The following is a 19660-nucleotide window of genomic DNA, read 5'->3' on the forward strand; positions in this document are numbered from 1 at the left end:
GTAACGAAGTATTTGTACTTCGTTACTTCCCACCTCTGGACTTCTGATATAAATGATGATATCAGACAGCTCAGGTGGAGGCAGAATCCATCCAGAGGAGAGCAGCTTTATGTAAACCTGACACCTGAGCACCAGCTGACCTGTGCGCTGCACGGGAACACAAACATTAGTTATGGTCCGATTCTGACGCGTTCATCTACTTAAGTTACACAGGAGGAAGTTACAGAATCCACACAGGAAGTGTGCTACGTGTGTAAATGTGCCTATCACTGTTTTACTGTGTCTCACAGGTTTGTACGGTGGCCCTGAAGTGCAAAGCACAACAACATTAACTAATCAGAATCAGAATCTTTATTGTCATTGTACACAGAAGTTGCACAACGAAATTTAAAATGCATTCCTTTCTAGGTGCCTCAGACAATAAATAATAAAATAATAAAAATATGCGTGATAAAAATGATTACTAAAATACAGTGCACAATAGTAAATTAAGACGAATCTAGCCCCAATACACACACCAACGCACGCACACAGTCAGCACTACCACCCCACATCACTGTCCAAACCACACAGAGTTCAGTTCAATGATAGCCCTGGCATAAAAGCTGTTCCTCAGTCTGTTTGTTCTGGCCTTCATTGTCCTGAAACGTCTGCCTGATGGCAGTAGCTGAAACAAGGAGTGTCCAGGGTGTGAGGGGTCCTGGAGGATGTTCTGTGCCCTCCTCTGGCAGCGGGCATTGAACAGTTCCTGGAGGGAGGGCAGGGGACAGCCTATGATCTTTTGAGCCGTGTTGATGATTCGCTGGAGTGTTTTCCTGTCTGCTGCTGTGCAGCTGTTGAACCACACGCACAGACAGTAGGTCAGGATGCTCTCTACAGAGCAACGGTAGAAGGACACCAGCAGATTCTGGGTCAGATAGTTGCTCCTAAGAACCCTCAGGAAATGCAGTCTCTGTTGGGCCTTCCTGACAATGCTGGTCGTATTGATACTCCAGGTCAAATCATCCTGCAGATGTACTCCCAGGAACCTAAAATCTGAAACCAGCTCCACTTCATCCCCCTCGATGAACAGCGGTTGAATGACATGTGTTGTCCTCCTAAAGTCTACTACCATCTCCTTTGTCTTAGTGGTGTTCAGGATCAAGTTATTCTCACTGCACCACCTTGACAGCCGCTGCACCTCGTCCCGGTATGCTGACTCATCCCCGCCTGATATGAGCCCCACCACAGTGGTGTCATCCGCAAACTTAATGATGCAGTTACTGGCATGTATGGAGGTGCAGTCATGTGTGTAGAGGGTGAAGAGTAGGGGACTCAGCACACAGCCCTGTGGAGAGCCGGTGCTGAGGCTGATGGCTGAAGAGAGGTGGGGACCTACTCTTACCCTCTGGGAACGGTCTGTCAGGAAGTCCTTGATCCAAAGACAGGTGGAGCGTGGTATCCCCAGATCTGACAGTTTAGTCACCAGTCTGCCAGGAAGGATGGTGTTAAACGCCGAGCTGAAGTCCACAAAGAGCAGCCGAGCGTAGTTCCCCCCCTGCTCCAGGTGAGAGAAGGCAGAGTGGAGGGCCGTGGCAATGGCGTCCTCTGTGGACCGGTTGGCTCTGTAGGCAAACTGGTGGGGGTCTAGTCTGGGAGAGAGACTGGAGATGACGTGAGCCCGGACAAGCTTTTCAAAGCACTTCATAACAATTGGTGTGAGTGCTACTGGCCTGTAGTCATTCAAACCTCTGATAGTGTTCTTCTTGGGGATGGGGACGATAATGGAGGACTTCAGGCAGGAAGGGACAGCAGCCTGGCTCAGGGACTGGTTAAAAATGCTGGTAAAAATACCAGCCAGCTGAGCCGCACAGACCTTCAGTATCCGTCCAGAGACACCATCGGGCCCCACAGCTTTCCTGGGGTTCACAGTTTCCAGCATACGCCTCACCTCTTGCTCTTGCAGCCTGAGGATGCTGCTGCTGCCTGCTGAGGGATGTTGGATGGCTGTCTCTGATTGCTGTACCTCAAAGCGTGCAAAGAAGCTGTTCAGCTCCTCTGCCAGATTGATGTTACGCTGATCAACTAACAGGCTGGGTTTGTAGTTCAAAATATGCCGAACCCCTTGCCACACCTGCCTGAAGTCGTGGCTCTGGAAACAGTCCTCAATCCTCCTCTTATACACAGCCTTGGCCTCCCTGATGCCCCTCTTCAGGTTGGCTCTGGCAGCGCTGTAAAACGCCCCATCACCAGCTCTGAAGGCGATGTTCCTTTCTCTGAGTAAGCTCTGCACCTTTCCATTCATCCATGGCTTTCTATTTGGAAAAACCCGGATATTCTTGTCCACAGTTACAGTGTCGGTGCAGAACTTGATGTAGTCCAGAACAGCCGAGGTATACTGCTCCAGGTCCTGGTGCTTGAATACGTCCCAGTCAGTTGTTTCAAAGCAGTCCTGCAGCTGTTGAGAGGCACCTTCAGGCCAGGTCTGAACAGTCTTAGATGTAGAAAGAGCAGTTTTGCTGAGGGGGGTGTATGCTGGAATCATAAGCAGGGACAGATGGTCTGACTGGCCCAGATGTGGCAGTGGCACAGCCCTGAAACCCAGCTTGATGTTAGAGTAGACTTTATCCAGTGTGTTGTTCCCTCTTGTAGGGCATTTAACATGCTGATGGAACTTGGGTAGAACAGTCTTTAAATCGACATGGTTAAAGTCTCCTGCAATGATGTGTACAGCCTCAGGATATCTGCTCTGTTGACTGCAAACCGTGTCATGTAAGAGACTAACAGCCGAGTTAGCATTAGCATCAGGGGGAAGATAAACAACAGTGATCAAAACAGCTGTAAACTCACGGGGCAGATAGATGGGCCTGCATTTAACAGTCATGTACTCCAGGTCCGGAGAGCAGTGGCTGTTCACAGTCATACTGTCTGTACACCAGCTGTTGTTTACATACAAGCACACACCCCCTCCTCTGCTCTTACCGGAGGTCCGCATTCTGTCATGCCGGTGCGTTGTCCTGCCGGCTAGCTCGATGGCTGCATCAGGAATGGATGAATGAAGCCAGGTCTCAGTGAACAGCAAAACGCAGCAGTCCTTCACGGTCCTGTTTGTAGCCACCAGCAGTCTCAACTCATCCATTTTATTCGGGAGTGATCTTACATTGGCGAGGAAAACACTGGGTAACGGAGGTCTATGAGGCCGTTTACGTAGCCTCTCCAAAACGCCAGCTCTGCCGCCTCTTTTCTGCCTCCTTTCTCTGCGCCGTCTCCGTCTGCGACCCCCCCTCACAGGGATGATGAACCACAAAGAGCCAGGTGGTCTGGCGATGTCCACCGGGATGTTGTGAGAGTGGAGGAAGTCAGCCATAACCGCCTGCTCACTTTGTGCTCCTATATGTAGGAGTTCGTGCCGTCTGTATGTTATAATGTCCGCCCGACATAATGGTGATGTGTTGAGCCACAGTTGAAGCACACATAACAACATACACAATTTCACAGAGCACCGAAAAGGAGAGCACTGAGCCGCTGCGACTATGCGCGCCGCCATCTTGAAAGATTGACTAAGCACAACTAAGCACAATTACAAATTACGAAAGCACAACAACATTAACGAAAGCACAACAACATTAACGAAAGCACAATTACAAATTAGGAAAGCACAACAACATTAACAAACCGGAAAAGGTAGGTCCCAGTGGGAAAACCTGGGAAATCGCAGATTGGACGACGCCACTTTTGGCTTTTGAACCGGAAGTTATGGCTTTAGCGCGGTTGTTGATAAAATGAATATTACTGGTAATCCAGACGTAGCTACCGCTATCCACGAATATTTTGAGTCAGGACATACATACGAGGTGATACTGGACATGCTCAGGACTAACCACGATGTTTCATTTAGTATGCGTACACTGAAGACGCATTTAAAAGAAGCTGGACTGTACAGACGACGGAACTACTCTCCACTTCCTGAAGTGAGACATGCCATTATGACAGAGCTGAGAGGACCAGGGCAGTTGTTTGGCTATCGGACTATGTGGCAAGTTCTCAAACAAAAACACAAGCTACGTGTCAAACGTGATGGAGTTATGAGACTGTTGAGACAGCTGAATCCTCAAGGAATCGCCATGAGGACTCGCAGGAGGTTTACAAGACGCACGTATCACTCCATGGGGCCCAATTACATATGGCATGTAGATGGTTACGACAAACTGAAGCCATTCGGCTTGGCGCTCTCAGGATGTATAGATGGTTTTTCAAGAAGAATGATGTGGCTTGTTTGTGGAGCAACCAACAACAATCCTTCTGTCATTGCTCTCAATTATATAAACTGTGTCAAGAGTCTTGGAGTGATACCAATGAGACTACGAACAGACCTCGGGACTGAGAATGGGACTTTGGCAGCAATACAGTGTACCCTCCGTCATGCGCACACAGACTATTATGCTGGATCATCAAGCCACAGTTACGGATCATCAACAGGGAATCAACGCATCGAGTCATGGTGGTCTTTTCTCAGAACAGGAAGGTGGGTACATCTGTGTTTGGTAGATGCGATGTACAGTGGAAGCTGCCCAGTATTGATTTTATAACATTTTCTTGTTTTGCCAACTATCATGCCATATTGAGTTTGATCCCCAAATTACTTACCATAAGCAAATGTTTTGTTTTCAAAATTAGTATTTTCCATTGTCTGGTTACAGAAGGTACACCGACATTTTTAAACTACTTGGAAAAGAAACTAATTTTTTGTTTAACATACATTTCTATCATACAATATCAAAATGAGCAGAAATTAACAAGAACAGAACCATTTTGAATTTAATTTATCCCCAGGTCTCAGTTTTGGATGGACTTGTTTGGAGATCTAAGAGACTTCGGAACCTTCAATGGAAGCCATGAACATCAATGCTTGCTGAGATTCTGCTTCAGCAGTGTTCTGCAGACCTGGATGAATGCAAAGACCTCTGGAACAAACACAGGATCCGGCCAAGCAGACTTGCATCATGTCCTGGGGGAATTCCAGATGAACTCTATCTCTTGCCTCACAGGTAATTGTCATCTTCACAGAAAGAAATCACCTTCTGCATTACATATTAATGCAGTATTCTTATAGCACAAGTTGGGAAATATATTTTAATCATTGTACGAGTAAATACAGTTCATTTATGAGCTATCACTTTCTGGTGCTCACTTATACAGATCCATGTAGCCAGCAAACAAATCTGACATATTAAACTATTTGTAGTACATGTAGAAAATATGCTTCACAATTCTATTATTAATTCTATTCTGATTTTGCAGATATGGTTCAAGAGACTGTGGATTTGCTGTTGAGGAGAGGGAACTGGATGTGTTCCCTGAAGCAAGGCAAGCGACTGAATTGTGTGGTGATCAAAACATTGAGGAATACCTACAACTGGCTGTACGACAAAATGGACTACAGCAGCCACAAGACTGGGAATCAGCCACAGAACTGTATTTATTGCTGAAAGATATAGCCAGGTTTTAGACAAACTACCTGAACCCAAATTTTTGATCTTTTGTTTCCTGTTCCTTCTGCTAAAATGAAAAGTAATACATTATTCAAAACATACAAAGCGACAGGTGGATTAAAACATTTAAAATGAACTGTGTATTCAGTCTTAACCCTGAAGACAGACTTGACACATTCTGAATAAAACTCTGTAACAACGTGTTCAGCATGTTTCAACTTGCCTATACTGTAAATTATTTAGCTCTGCGAACCAAAAAACACCAAAAATGTTTAGCAAAACACTAAAGTAGCTTTTCGCTTTAATGTGTTACAAAACTTGCTTACAGTGGTAGTATGCCAACAGCATCTGAACTAGACTGAACAGGAATCAGCAACTGGCATTTGACCTTAGATTTAATGACAGCCGAATCCTGGAGCATTTTGGATCCCAAAGTCCATGTTTGCCTTAAAAACACTGTATGATTCCAAAAGCAGCAGCTTCAGTGTATTTGCACAGGTGTTTGCAACTGGAAAAGGTGAATCACTTAAAAACTCGAGGCGTGGAGGTGGCATTATGCCTGCTGGTGGAAGTGCTGCCAGACCTGTAGCAAACATCAACAGATCTTCCAGAGATACAGCTGTCATTTTTTCTGAAAGAAGAAAGTAAACATTGTAGTTGGATTTTGCATTGAGGAAAATTAATTACCTTATTTCTTCTTTCCTTTCATTATAACTAAAAAAAATAAAATAAATAAATTCTAAACAACACACAATCTGTCCATGCAAACCTTCTGAATCAAGGAGATAATCTGCCCAAAAGCCCAGTGTTTTTCCCTCCTTCTGACGCCTGTTGCTTCCTGTTGCGCTGAGATCTGGTCTGAACATGGTCTCCAAGTCTGAAGCAGTCAGGGCCTTGGCAGAGAAGCATAAGACTGGGGACAGAACACTGGAATGCTGCTGCAGTGCAGGGAGGAAACCAAGACTGGCCAATCCATCTTTGAATCTGTTAAGGATAAATGCATAACAGTGTTAGAATTGATTTAAAGCATAGATATGAACTATTCCATATCCGTCAACATGTGTAAATGCCAATGACAGTTTTAGTTTAATATACCTGGACAAATTTAAAATGAATAGTGTCATACACCAAGTAAAGCTCAGGTGTTTATGTAGGACCACTCATACACAAAACTATTAACAGTGCTCAGAAATCATTAGTAAAAGCAAAAATAAATAATTATGATTTAAGCATTTTTAAAAAAATGTTTTCACACTGTTTGTCAAACAGCTTATTTTTTAGAAATCCCTTTTTAAAAGTAATCATGTAGCATGAATAATGATTCTAAAGCACTTTTAGAGTTATGGTGACAGACAAACTATTATACATACATTTCTTAGTGGATGATAAAAATGGTGAAACTTAAAATTTGGCAAGTATTGATATATTCCTAACATTTTACCTGAAGGGGGCAAAAAGATGGGTTAGCAACTGAAGATAAAAACAAAAAAAATTAAGGAAAGAAGCTTGTTAAATCTGATATGATCAGGTAATTTGTTGTTGCTGATCAGATTGCATGGTTGTTAATTAGCTTTTCATAATAAATAAAGGTCTCATGATATCAGTGGCTGCTGTAAACAACTGGCAATGCTTAATTCATATTAAGTAATGAGCTTAGAACCGCAGATTAGTTTTAAAATATTTTCAGCCATAAATGGCAGACAGGTTATTACTTACCGTTGAATGGCACTGTGGTTTCTGTCAATGATGTACCATCTGAGATACTCCTCCACAAAAGCTTGCTTCTCACATGTCTTCACACTTCTGAGGCATCCAGCAGTTTGGAACATGGTACTGTTTTGCAAAATTACATTTTGCAGAGATTCCTCTGATTCTGCTTCCAGGACCTTATAGAACAAGCAGTTTATTGTAAGGAAAACTACCAAGATATAAATTTGACAACCTTTTTATAATGAAGACAAATACAGGATTAAAATTATTCCATTTGTGACTTCACATTTGTTGAGAGAGGGTGAAATATGCCCTTTCAAAAACAGAAATAATTCGCTCAACCATAATCTTTATCTGAATGTCAAAATAATCTTTACTTGTCCTACAGTAAATCTGTTCCCTGAGCCTAGGTCATTTCCTACCTGCTGCAGAACTTTCCCTATCTCCTCATCTTGCACATCTTCTACAGTTGCGCTGAAACTTGGATTCCCTATCATGTGGTTGACCAGGTTCTTTGAGAGAAAATGTGGTGCTGGTCCCCCGTGTACAATGGATACAGCAATCATCTTTCCTGCTAAAAAATACTCATCTTCCCTGGCAGCTGTTATACAGAGCACATAATTATTGTGGTTATTACTACTTAAATCTGCCTATGATAAAAATATGAGATGTTTCTGAAAATTTTGATTTTAGTAGTACAACCACTTCACTATACCTAAAAAGACTCACCTCTTGAATTGCAGACAAGATAACGGTTTTCTGGGGGTCCATCGAAGATGGGGCGATTTCTCAGATGGCTCATGAGAAGTGTAAGGAATTCACGCCTTGGGCCGCCTGTATCCAACCCTTCTTCAAAGCAGCCAGCATCGTCATTAAACTTGATGAACATGTCATTGTTGTCAGAGTACGTGCTGCGTTGAAATCAGCGAACAGCTCCATCCCATACATCTGACCGACATATATTGAACCTGCTGACCTTCTTGCGGTCAATTGCCAGTGCCAGATGTGCAATAATTTCATGTGCCTGCACATTTGTTTTTCTAGAAAAAAAGAAAATATTTTAAACACAGGATGTACTTCTTTACTGATTTATCAAACTATGCATAATGTAATTATGTGCAGGAACAGATGCTGGTTAATTGAAGACAAAATGTCTAAATTACTAACACAGGCTCTTCTGTAGGCAGCTCTTTCTCTTTGTCATGAGTAAGATCTTCAACATCGTCTTCGTCGTCAATCAGAATGGGTTCAAACAGGTTGGTGTAGTTTCTGCAGACAAAAAACGTGCACACATCATAGATGAAAAAAGAAATACATAAGCCTGCAGTTCCAGCTTTCTAGAACCAAACATTTAATTTATGACACAAGTCAAATATAAAAGATTCAAAGTAAATATATTTATAATCATTATCATTTTGTCTCATCCCCTGTAATAATTACAGGAGATACAACACACCTGTAACAGGAGCTCTGGACAGTGAGACATTCACGGGTGCCTGGATCTTTTCTGTTATCCAAATCTATATCCTGAAAACACAAAAATGAGAATGAGTGAAAATTAATGTTTGGCCAATTTAGAACTATTTTAATATCCTAACAGTTTAAAGGATTGAGAGGAGAATCTGTGGATTGTGGTGCGAGATGAAGGTCAGTCGAAAAAAGTTCACATTCTGCATTTTACGCTGCTCACATCCAAAAATTGCTGTAAATGCTACAAATATAACAAATCTTTCAAAAATAAAAGAGTTAGTACCTGTTGTACTTCATTTGAAAGCACTAGATCCCCAACATCATCCCTTAGAGGGCAAAGAAAAGCATATATCATTGCGTATTATGAAAATATGCAGTCATGGAATTCATTATGAGACTGCCCCGTTTTCTTCAATGTCCTGTTTATTTTATTGCCCTGTAACTCCTCTGTGCATCATGTGACTAAAACAAACAGAAAAAAACATGGAATGCCTAAAAGCGCTGTTTTTGGCAGTATGGTACTATAGCTATTAAAGTGAAGTGATTTTTGTCATTCTCGCAAAGATTTTGTAGAAAATTAATAGATATAAGCTTTCAAAGTAAACTCTTATGAGCTATTTTTGTTGTTATTGTATTTGCCTAAACAAATGTACCTTTACTTGTACCAGACAGTAAAATGAACAAGACATTGAAGAAAGCAAGGGTGGTCTAATAATTATTTCCATGCCTGGATATTTGACATTTCAAAAACAAACAAGCATCCAGAAAATAAACAAGCAATACAAGCACTTTATAGGACATGTAACCACATACAGGACAAATAATCAAAGTAAATGTCATTAATACATACTGTATGCAAATACAGTAAAGGCTAAAATACTTTTGGTACACATGCACATGTCATGCTATGAAATGTTCTTAAAATATAACTTACTCTGTTTCTGCCACTTGTTGTAAAGGACTGCTTTCATCCAGAGGTTCCCATGGCTGACGTAAAGACACACAATGCATTTCACATAAAAACATTTACATAGTTCTATGGAGTTGAGGTAAAAGGTAAATGGTGCTTGTGATGGTCGAACAACCCAAAAAAAAGACAGACTAAATACATTTTAAATTGAACTTACCAGTGTATCAGCAAGATCAAACTCTGAGGATTTTTTAATAACAATCTCTGGGTCAGAGTCAGACAAGTCTGACAAATTTCCAACTGCAAAACATGAAAAACAACTTCAAAATTTATATTTGTTGAAGTTTAGGCGATGTGTGCCAAACTCCACACACAAACACCACAGCTTACCTTCTTCAAAGTCCCTTTTCAAGCAGATGAAAACAGTAATCCTTTGATATGGCTTGCCAACTTCAGCCTTATAAGCACCAAGGGTAAAAGGTCTTTGTGTCCCAGGGATATTAATAACCTCTGTCCCATCTGGATACAGAAGAAGGAAAGGCCCATCTTTTATATCTTTGTTGAAGTCCTTCATTTTTTTAACAGCCTGACTAAGCAGAGTTGTGGCAGAGATGTCTGGGTCTGTTGTAAGGGAAATATTTTTTCCACGTTGTGGCCTTAGACCACCCTTCTGAATGACCATCAAGCCAACATTTATCTGAAAGAAAGAAGATGTGAAAGACTGAGCAATGTTTAAAAATAATTGTCAAACTTGTTCTTTTTGTTTTTAAATCTTGTGTTACATGTTGCAATAACAACCAAATGGACCAATTATTTACTAATATCAGTCAAAGCACAATGATGGAAACCCTTACTTTTAAACCACAGATTTGGATACAAACAGTTCATAATAACGGTTGGTAATTTATTAATCAACAGCTGATTTACTATTTTGAATGATCATGAATTGACAATATGCTATTACTGGTTATCAATTATTCTGCATAGCTTTGTTCCGCTGAACTTTCTTCATAGATAAAAGCTGCTTGTTTTCAGTCGGAGCCATGATGAACCTACCCGAACTTTTATTTTTTCCTTGTGCTTTAACCCCTTTCTCCCTACAGAATACTTTTGCCGCTCCTCGTTTTTCTTTTGTTGATATTCTAGGAAGGTGCTGAAGGCTGGAGTCGGGCAGGGTGGAATAGTCTGTCGTGCTGAAGTCAAGGAAAAAAATGACAAAGTCGCACATCAGAGAGATGCATAGTCCTATAAACGACATGCCATACTAACCAGAGCAACACAGGTTTTCCAGGAAAATAGCGCCCAAGAATGCAACGGACATTTATATTTGATCTATAAATGCTGCTGTATTACTGAAACCTAGGCACACTTTTAATTCAGCATTTGAATTTACAAGGCCCATTTAAATGAGAACGGACACGGTCTGTACACCGCTAATGTTAGCAAGTTACTACATCCATAAGACAAATAAACCATTCTTCATGCTTATGAACTTACTTGAAGGCTGTGGAGTACTTCCGACACATATTTCTTGAATCCTCTTGCCACAGTTGCTGCAAAAGTTTGGTGACAGCTCAACCAGCTCTTTCCCGCAGTTAGGACAATACATAGCGATATGACGGTCTTGCCGCCGAGCGCACGCCATAACTTCCGGTTCAAAAGCCAAAAGTGGCGTCGTCCAATCAGCGATTTCCCAGGTTTTCCCACTGGGACCTACCTTTTCCGGTTTGTTAATGTTGTTGTGCTTTCGTTAATGTTGTTGTGCTTTCGTAATTTGTAATTGTGTTTCGTTAATGTTGTTGTGCTTTCTTTAATGTTGTTGTGCTTTCGTTAATGTTGTTGTGCTTTCGTAATTTGTAATTGTGCTTAGTTAATGTTGTTGTGCTTTGCACTTCAGGGCCACCGTAGGTTTGTATTAAAGTGGAAACACCACACGTGTAAAGGCACATTTACAGCACGGAGCCCTGCTCCAGAAAGGTTTAACTGTCTGTCAAGCTGTTGTTATGAAATGTTCTTTTTAGAGCACGTGTAGCGCCACCTTGTGCCAGCACATAACGTGACGTCACCGATTAACAGCCTTACATTGGTTTATGTTTACCTAGTACCAGAACCAGTAACTCAGTGGAAAACAAAGTCAAAAGCAGCCTAAGGGTCACTTTTGTGGTGCTAAACAAGAATATGTACTGTCCATATTCACTGAAACAGGAGACTGCACCTGTGAGCTGTAATGTTCCGCTTCGTAGAGCGCTTTATATAAATGAGCCTGCAGTCAGGTGCACCGGAGGTTCACCGGAGTCCGGCTTTCCGCAGTCTCGTTTCCCCAGAACATCCCTCCAGTTTACAACATAGCAGGTTACACGCGCACCTCAAACATAACTAAGTTTCATACCACGATCGGAAATCCTAGCATCCATCAGCATTTCCGTAGGGAACCCCCCCCCCCCCCCCCCCCCCCCCCCCCCCCCCCCCACAAAATTAAATAAATAAATAAAAATTTGCGCGTCGTTTTTCCGCTCGTCTAGTGTGACGTAAGAATTTCTAAACCAAAACAAGGACACGGGTCTTCAAAAAGTCTGGCATCTTTTCCTCGGAGGTTTTGTTTGTTTGTTTTTGTCCATCACACATAGTTACAGTCTAGTCACGTTCTGAGCAAGATGGCTGCACGTGCTCTAAAACCTTTAAACCCTTTTTTCTTAAACCCAGCTTCACAGACAGTTAGATCTAGGACAGGTTATTAGAGCAGGGCTCCATGGAGTGAATTAACCTTTATACATGTTATTCATGTTTCACCTCCACTTCAAAAAGGAGGAAGCTGTGGGTGTTGTTACGATGTGCAGGCAGGATGTCACAGGGACCCAAAGTAGATCAGCATATTTGATCAGAAAGATTTATCAAGTATGTCATCAGGATACATTCTAATCATGTAGGAACTGCAGAAAGTACTTTGGACCCCTTTGTTAGAGCCACAGAAGAGGGGCCTGAAAGCTGAAGGCTCTGCCTCCCATTCTACTCTTAAGTATCCGAGGAACCACAAGTAAGCCAGCAGTCTGAGAGAGAAGTGCTCTGTTGGGGTGATATGGTACTATGAGGTCTTTGAGATAAGATGGGGCCTGATTATTCAAGACCTTGTATGTGAGGAGAAGGATTTTAAATTCTATTCTAGATTTAACAGGGAGCCAATGAAGAGAAGTCAATATGAGAGAAATCTGCTCTCTCTTTCTAGTCCCTGTCAGTACTCTAGCTGCAGCATTTTGGATCAGCTGAAGGCTTTTCAGGGAGCTTTTAGGACAGCCTGATAATAATGAATTACAGTAGTCCCGCCTAGAAGTAATAAATGCATGAATTAGTTTTTCAGCATCACTCTGAGAAAGGATGTTTCTAATTTTAGAAATATTGCGCAAATGCAAAAAAGCGGTCCTACATATTTGTTTAATATGTGCATTGAAGGACATATCCTGGTCTAAATAGAAGTAGAACAGCTGATGGATAAATTATGCATTTTATAGTTGTTTATTTGTGTGTAATTTTTAAATCTTTTATCTTTGTAAATTTTAATTTTCTCTTGTCCAAAAGTGTTTTATGTACAGCACTTTGGTCAGTGGTTGCTGTTTTTAAAGAGCTTTATAAATAAACTTGGCTTGGCTTCCTCTGCCTCTCACTGCTGTCTGACTGCATTCAGCTGACACTGAGAAGAAGCAGCTGATATTTGGACAGCACACATGATGAAAGGAGGATTTCAGTTGATGTGACCATGAATGATGTGTGTTTCCTCTGCAGGAGAAGGTAGAAAGTGTGTGTGAGCTGATGTGGATGTAAATTCAGCAGCATGGGTCAATGTTTGGACAGAGAAGAGCCTCAAAGGTGAGATGACACCTATAAATGTCCATGACTCTTCATCTCACATCACTGCTACATCGTTATTCACAGGAACCAACCTGAACTTGGACCTGGATCTGATGTGGTCCTCTATGTTCCACTGAGTACGCTTTAAAATCAGCTCAGCTCTTTTTCACGTGGATGTTGTAGGAGGTGTTTGTGTAGTGCAGAGGCTGAGTGTCTGTAGGACTGCAGCTGCTCCAGCAGGGGGCTCCTTTGCTTCAAACAGTGTAGACAGGAACCTCCTCTCAGGTGTTGCTGGATGAAGGAGGACAAATAGTTTAGTGAGTGTGACTCTACATGAACGCTGCTTAGATGTCCTGCTGAGAAGTTTCTGGATCATTGTTGTGGATTCCTGCAGTGATAAAATGAAGAGTGTGCACTGTGAGCGCTGAACTTTCCATGAAGGAAGAAGTTTGGATTTGATCCTCATGTGTTTGTCTAACAGAGGACAGCTAGCTCATTAACTGTGGGGGGGTCGATCAGTGTGTTTGTTTGGACTGGAGCTCACTCTGATCTCTGATTGGTTCTCTCCAGTTTCCTGTTAATGAGCTAACTGCAGAGACCCTTTCTGCTCTTATTGATCCAAATATTTCTGATCAGGCTTGTGTTCTGATGTGATTCATAAAGGTTTGAGCTGATTGTGAGCTGCTGTCATAATGTTTGATTTGTGCAGATCAGTGATGTGTTTGTCGTCTGTGTGCAGTTTGTTCAGCTCCATCAGTTTCTCTGTAAGTTGTACATTAACAGCAGGCTTTTAGTTTGTCCTCGTTTATTGTAGTCTGCCAGTCTGTAGTTTATTAGCTCCTCTTCATACAGCGTTTGCCCCTTGCAGCAGGGTCAGCTTATTGATTTATCATTTCTCAAATAGGTTTTTAATTTAGGTGTGAATGTTTCCTGCATTAGTGAGCTGCTCATGCTGTGACTCTGTGGTGTAGTGGGTAACTCAGTTTGTTTGCATGTGAATTGTGATCATTCAGTTCCACTTGGAGACTCTCAAACTGATACATTTTTACAAAGTGTTCCAGCTTAAAAACCTGAAATCTAACAGCTGAGCTGTAGGATGTTCAGGAAAAGCACACAAACATTCAGTGCTGACTTTAAACAAAGACGTGTGAACAGAGTGAGTAATTCTCAGAATATCATCAGAGTCTGATCCTGTTTTACAGGGTAAAATGTCAGATAAGTAGTTTGTGCTTTGGATTTATTTCTAATCTAGTTTGTCACATGTCTGTGACTTTTTTGTTGTTTTGTTTGTTTTAATTTACATGTTTGCTTTTGTGAAACTCTTTAAGATATAAATGAATTTTATAAAAAGATGAACTGGAATAATGTTTTTTCTCTCTCTGTTAGCGCTGAATTCGGTCCACCTCTACCGATCTACGCACTTAGTCCTCCTCCAACGAGGTAATGTGTGTGTGTGTGCATGTTGTTCCTGACTCAGTGTTTCTGAATAAATTCTCCATCATGTTTAATGTCAGCTCAGCTCTTTTTCACACACATTTCTGTGTTCATATGTGAAGCGTGTGTGTTGGAGTTTGTTCCACAAACACAGCAGTCAGAGTGTAAAGATGTGAACTGTTCATGCTGTGACTCTGTGGTGTAGTGGGTAACTCAGTTTGTTTGCATGTGAATTGTGATCATTCAGTTCCTCTTGGAGACTCTCAAACTGATACATTTTTACAAAGTGTTCCAGCTTAAAAACCTGAAATCTAACAGCTGAGCTGTAGGATGTTCAGGAAAAGCACACAAACATTCAGTGCTGACTTTAAACAAAGACGTGTGAACAGAGTGAGTAATTCTCAGAATATCATCAGAGTCTGATCCTGTTTTACAGGGTAAATTGTCAGATAAGTAGTTTGTGCTTTGGATTTATTTCTAATCTAGTTTGTCACATGTCTGTGACTTTTTTGTTGTTTTGTTTGTTTTAATTTACATGTTTGCTTTTGTGAAACTCTTTAAGATATAAATGAATTTTATAAAAAGATGAACTGGAATAATGTTTTTTCTCTCTCTGTTAGCGCTAATTTCGGTCCACCTCTACCGATCTACACACTTACTCCTCCTCCAACGAGGTAATGTGTGTGTGTGTGCATGTTGTTCCTGACTCAGTGTTTCTCAATCAATTCTCCATCATGTTTAATGTCAGCTCAGCTCTTTTTCACACACATTTCTGTGTTCATATGTGAAGCGTGTGTGTTGGAGTTTGTTCCACAAACACAGCAGTCAGAGTGTAAAGATGTGAACTGTTCATGCTGTGACTCTGTGGTGTAACATCAGAATCAGAATCAGAATCAGAATCTTTATTGTCATTGTACACAGAAGTTGCACAACGAAATTTAAAATGCATTCCTTTCTAGGTGCCTCAGACAATAAATAATAAAATAATAAAAATATGAGTGATAAAAATGATTACTAAAATACAGTGCACAATAGTAAATTAAGACGAATCTAGCCCCAATACACACACCAACGCACGCACACAGTCAGCACTACCACCCCACATCACTGTCCAAACCACACAGAGTTCAGTTCAATGATAGCCCTGGCATAAAAGCTGTTCCTCAGTCTGTTTGTTCTGGCCTTCATTGTCCTGAAACATCTGCCTGATGGCTGTAGCTGAAACAAGGAGTGTCCAGGGTGTGAGGGGTCCTGGAGGATGTTCTGTGCCCTCCTCTGGCAGCGGGCATTGAACAGTTCCTGGAGGGAGGGCAGGGGACAGCCTATGATCTTTTGAGCCGTGTTGATGATTCGCTGGAGTGTTTTCCTGTCTGCTGCTGTGCAGCTGTTGAACCACACGCACAGACAGTAGGTCAGGATGCTCTCTACAGAGCAACGGTAGAAGGACACCAGCAGATTCTGGGTCAGATAGTTGCTCCTAAGAACCCTCAGGAAATGCAGTCTCTGTTGGGCCTTCCTGACAATGCTGGTCGTATTGATACTCCAGGTCAAATCATCCTGCAGATGTACTCCCAGGAACCTAAAATCTGAAACCAGCTCCACTTCATCCCCCTCGATGAACAGAGGTTGAATGACATGTGTTGTCCTCCTAAAGTCTACTACCATCTCCTTTGTCTTAGTGGTGTTCAGGATCAAGTTATTCTCACTGCACCACCTTGACAGCCGCTGCACCTCGTCCCGGTATGCTGACTCATCCCCGCCTGATATGAGCCCCACCACAGTGGTGTCATCCGCAAACTTAATGATGCAGTTACTGGCATGTATGGAGGTGCAGTCATGTGTGTAGAGGGTGAAGAGTAGGGGACTCAGCACACAGCCCTGTGGAGAGCCGGTGCTGAGGCTGATGGCTGAAGAGAGGTGGGGACCTACTCTTACCCTCTGGGAACGGTCTGTCAGGAAGTCCTTGATCCAAAGACAGGTGGAGCGTGGTATCCCCAGATCTGACAGTTAAGTCACCAGTCTGCCAGGAAGGATGGTGTTAAACGCCGAGCTGAAGTCCACAAAGAGCAGCCGAGCGTAGTTCCCCCCCTGCTCCAGGTGAGAGAAGGCAGAGTGGAGGGCCGTGGCAATGGCGTCCTCTGTGGACCGGTTGGCTCTCTAGGCAAACTGGTGGGGGTCTAGTCTGGGAGAGAGACTGGAGATGACGTGAGCCCGGACAAGCTTTTCAAAGCACTTCATAACAATTGGTGTGAGTGCTACTGGCCTGTAGTCATTCAAACCTCTGATAGCGTTCTTCTTGGGGATGGGGACGATAATGGAGGACTTCAGGCAGGAAGGGACAGCAGCCTGGCTCAGGGACTGGTTAAAAATGCTGGTAAAAATACCAGCCAGCTGAGCCGCACAGACCTTCAGTATCCGTCCAGAGACACCATCGGGCCCCACAGCTTTCCTGGGGTTCACAGTTTCCAGCATACGCCTCACCTCTTGCGTATGCTGGAAACTGTGAAACATTTGATCATTCGTGCTCTATTTTTCATGTGTATGACTTTTTTGTTGATTGTTTTGTTTGTTTTTTTTACAAAAGTATGAACTTGAATCATTTTTTCTCTCTGTTAGATATTTGCCGCCCTTACCACCTCCTCTTCCAACGAGGTAATGTGTGTGTGCATGTTGTTCCTGACTCAGTGTTTCTCAATAAATTCTCCATCATGTTTAATGTCAGCTCAGCTCTTTTTCACACACATTTCTGTGTTCATATGTGAAGCGTGTGTGTTGGAGTTTGTTCCACAAACACAGCAGTCAGAGTGTAAAGATGTGAACTGTTCACACTGTGACTCTGTGGTGTAGTGGGCAACTCAGTTCGTTTGTATATGAATTGTGATCATTTATGCTCTATTTTTCATGTGTATGACTTTTTTGATGATTTTTTTGTTTGTTTTTACAAAAGTATGAACTTGAATAATTTTTTCTTTCTGTTAGATATTTGCCGCGCCCACCACCTCCTCCTCCACCAGGGTAATGTGTGTGTGTGTGTGTGTGTGCATGTTGTTCCTGACTCAGTGTTTCTGAATAAACTCTCCATCATGTTTAATGTCAGCTCAGATTAATGTTATTCCAGTATTTGTTGGAGTTCCACAAACACAGTGAATTTATATTAAGTAATAATCTGTTATTAACTGGATTAATGTGTGAGACAGACTACTGACTGGCAAAACCTGATTTCTTCTTGTATCTGATTGTACCTCCCTCCTATCACATGTCAAGTTTAAGTTCAAACTGCATCTAGGACAGAAACATAATTCAGCAATCATAATGTGAGCTCTTTGCAAGTATCTGCACAGACAGCATGCTGATGCTAGAGAGGAACCCAAAGCGTTATTAAAGCCGAGTGCATGCCGACCACCTGCAGCCTCAGCCGATCTTCAAAGCTGTGATGAGCAGTTAGACTGTACCAGTGTAGCCTCCATCTGTACCTGTGCATGTTTGTACAGTAGAACCACTGGAAACAACTCTGGAGTCTCTGGACTGGTTTTCAACTTCTAAACACTAAATGAAAGATGGTAGGGATTTGTGTCATCCAGACCTTTAGGTCTTTAAGATGTGCCAATAGTTTAACTATATGACTTGAGTCATCTGGGTTCATGGATAAATATAACTGGCAATCATCTGCATAGAAATGATAATCTATGCACTGTTTTCTAATAATTTTACCTAAGAGAAGCATGCATAATGTAAAAGTCAACATTTAGAAAACCTCTTCACTTTGAGTGATATCAGAATCAGAAGGTTTTATTGCCATATGGGTGAACAGGTTCACAGCATTAGGAAATTGCTGCAGTACTTCGTGCTTACATAAAAAACAAGTAAGTATAAAAGCTATAAGACAATGTTACAAATATACAAATTACAAATATACAGAGGTATTAGAACTATAACTATAACACAATATTACAAAATATACAGTGCAGAGAACAATTAAAAGATAAAAGAATGTAAACTATAGTCCAGTAATATGTACATCAGTGCAAACAGACAGGTGCATAAACATAGGGTTCATCAGCATTTGTGGAGGGTGGTGGTAACAGTCTTAGTGTTATTGTTCATGAGTCCAACAGCAGCGGGAAAGAAACTGTTCTTATGGCGGGAGGTTCTGGTCCAAATGGACCGTAGCCTCCTGCCTGAGGGGAGAGGGTCAAAAAGTCACTACTAATTCAATTCAATTTTATTTATATAGCACCAAATCACAACAAACAGTCACTTCAAGGTGTTTTATATTGTGAGTAAAGACCCTACAATAATACAGAGAGAACAGGAAGAAACCTCCAGCAGAACCAGGCTCAGGGCCGGGCAGTCATCTGCTGTGACTGGTTGGGGCTGAGGGGAGAGAGCCAGGACAAAAGACAAGCTGTGGAAGAGAGCCAGAGATTAATAATAACTAATGTTTAAATATAGACTGAAGTATAAACAAAGTAAATAAGGTGAATGAAAAGAAACAGTGCATTATGGGAACCCCCCAGCAGCCTAGGCCTATAGCAGCATAACTAAGGGAGGGTTCAGGGTCACCTGATCCAGCCCTAACTATAAGCTTGATCATAAAGGAAAGTTTTAAGCCTAATCTTAAAAATAGAGAGGGTGTCTGTCTCCTGAATCCAAGCTGGGAGCTGGTTCCACAGAAGAGGGGCCTGAAAGCTGAAGGCTCTGCCTCCCATTCTACTCTTAAGTATCCTAGGAACCACAAGTAAGCCAGCAGTCTGAGAGAGAAGTGCTCTGTTGGGGTGATATGGGACTATGAGGTCTTTGAGATAAGATGGGGCCTGATTAT

At 42.0% G+C, this 19660-nt stretch overlaps 2 protein-coding genes and 1 pseudogene across 2 annotated transcripts in view; 2 read left to right on the top strand and 1 right to left on the bottom strand.

The window, feature by feature from the left end:
• Nucleotides 1–3695: 3695 nt before the first annotated feature.
• Nucleotides 3696–5674, top strand: LOC115799291 (uncharacterized). The gene is made up of 3 exons (XM_030756376.1): nt 3696–4504; nt 4813–5027; nt 5281–5674. The coding sequence occupies exons 1-3, from the start codon at nt 3762–3764 to the stop codon at nt 5466–5468; spliced, it is 1146 nt and encodes a 381-aa protein (XP_030612236.1). The 5' UTR covers nt 3696–3761; the 3' UTR covers nt 5469–5674.
• On the bottom strand, nt 5099–11189 carry LOC115799240 (uncharacterized; annotated as a pseudogene).
• A 78-nt stretch (nt 11190–11267) lies between these two features.
• The window catches only part of LOC115799297 (uncharacterized), a 38486-nt gene continuing 30093 nt past the window's right edge, over nt 11268–19660 (top strand). The window contains exons 1-6 of the mRNA XM_030756388.1: nt 11268–11286; nt 13339–13422; nt 14791–14844; nt 15459–15512; nt 17455–17490; nt 17818–17853. Coding sequence (XP_030612248.1) covers nt 13388–13422; nt 14791–14844; nt 15459–15512; nt 17455–17490; nt 17818–17853 — 215 coding nt within the window. The 5' untranslated portion in view covers nt 11268–11286; nt 13339–13387. The remainder of the gene's footprint in view (nt 11287–13338; nt 13423–14790; nt 14845–15458; nt 15513–17454; nt 17491–17817; nt 17854–19660) is intronic.

Source organism: Archocentrus centrarchus, chromosome 2 (assembly GCF_007364275.1).
Source record: "Archocentrus centrarchus isolate MPI-CPG fArcCen1 chromosome 2, fArcCen1, whole genome shotgun sequence".
In the NCBI taxonomy this organism is placed as follows: domain Eukaryota; kingdom Metazoa; phylum Chordata; class Actinopteri; order Cichliformes; family Cichlidae; genus Archocentrus; species Archocentrus centrarchus.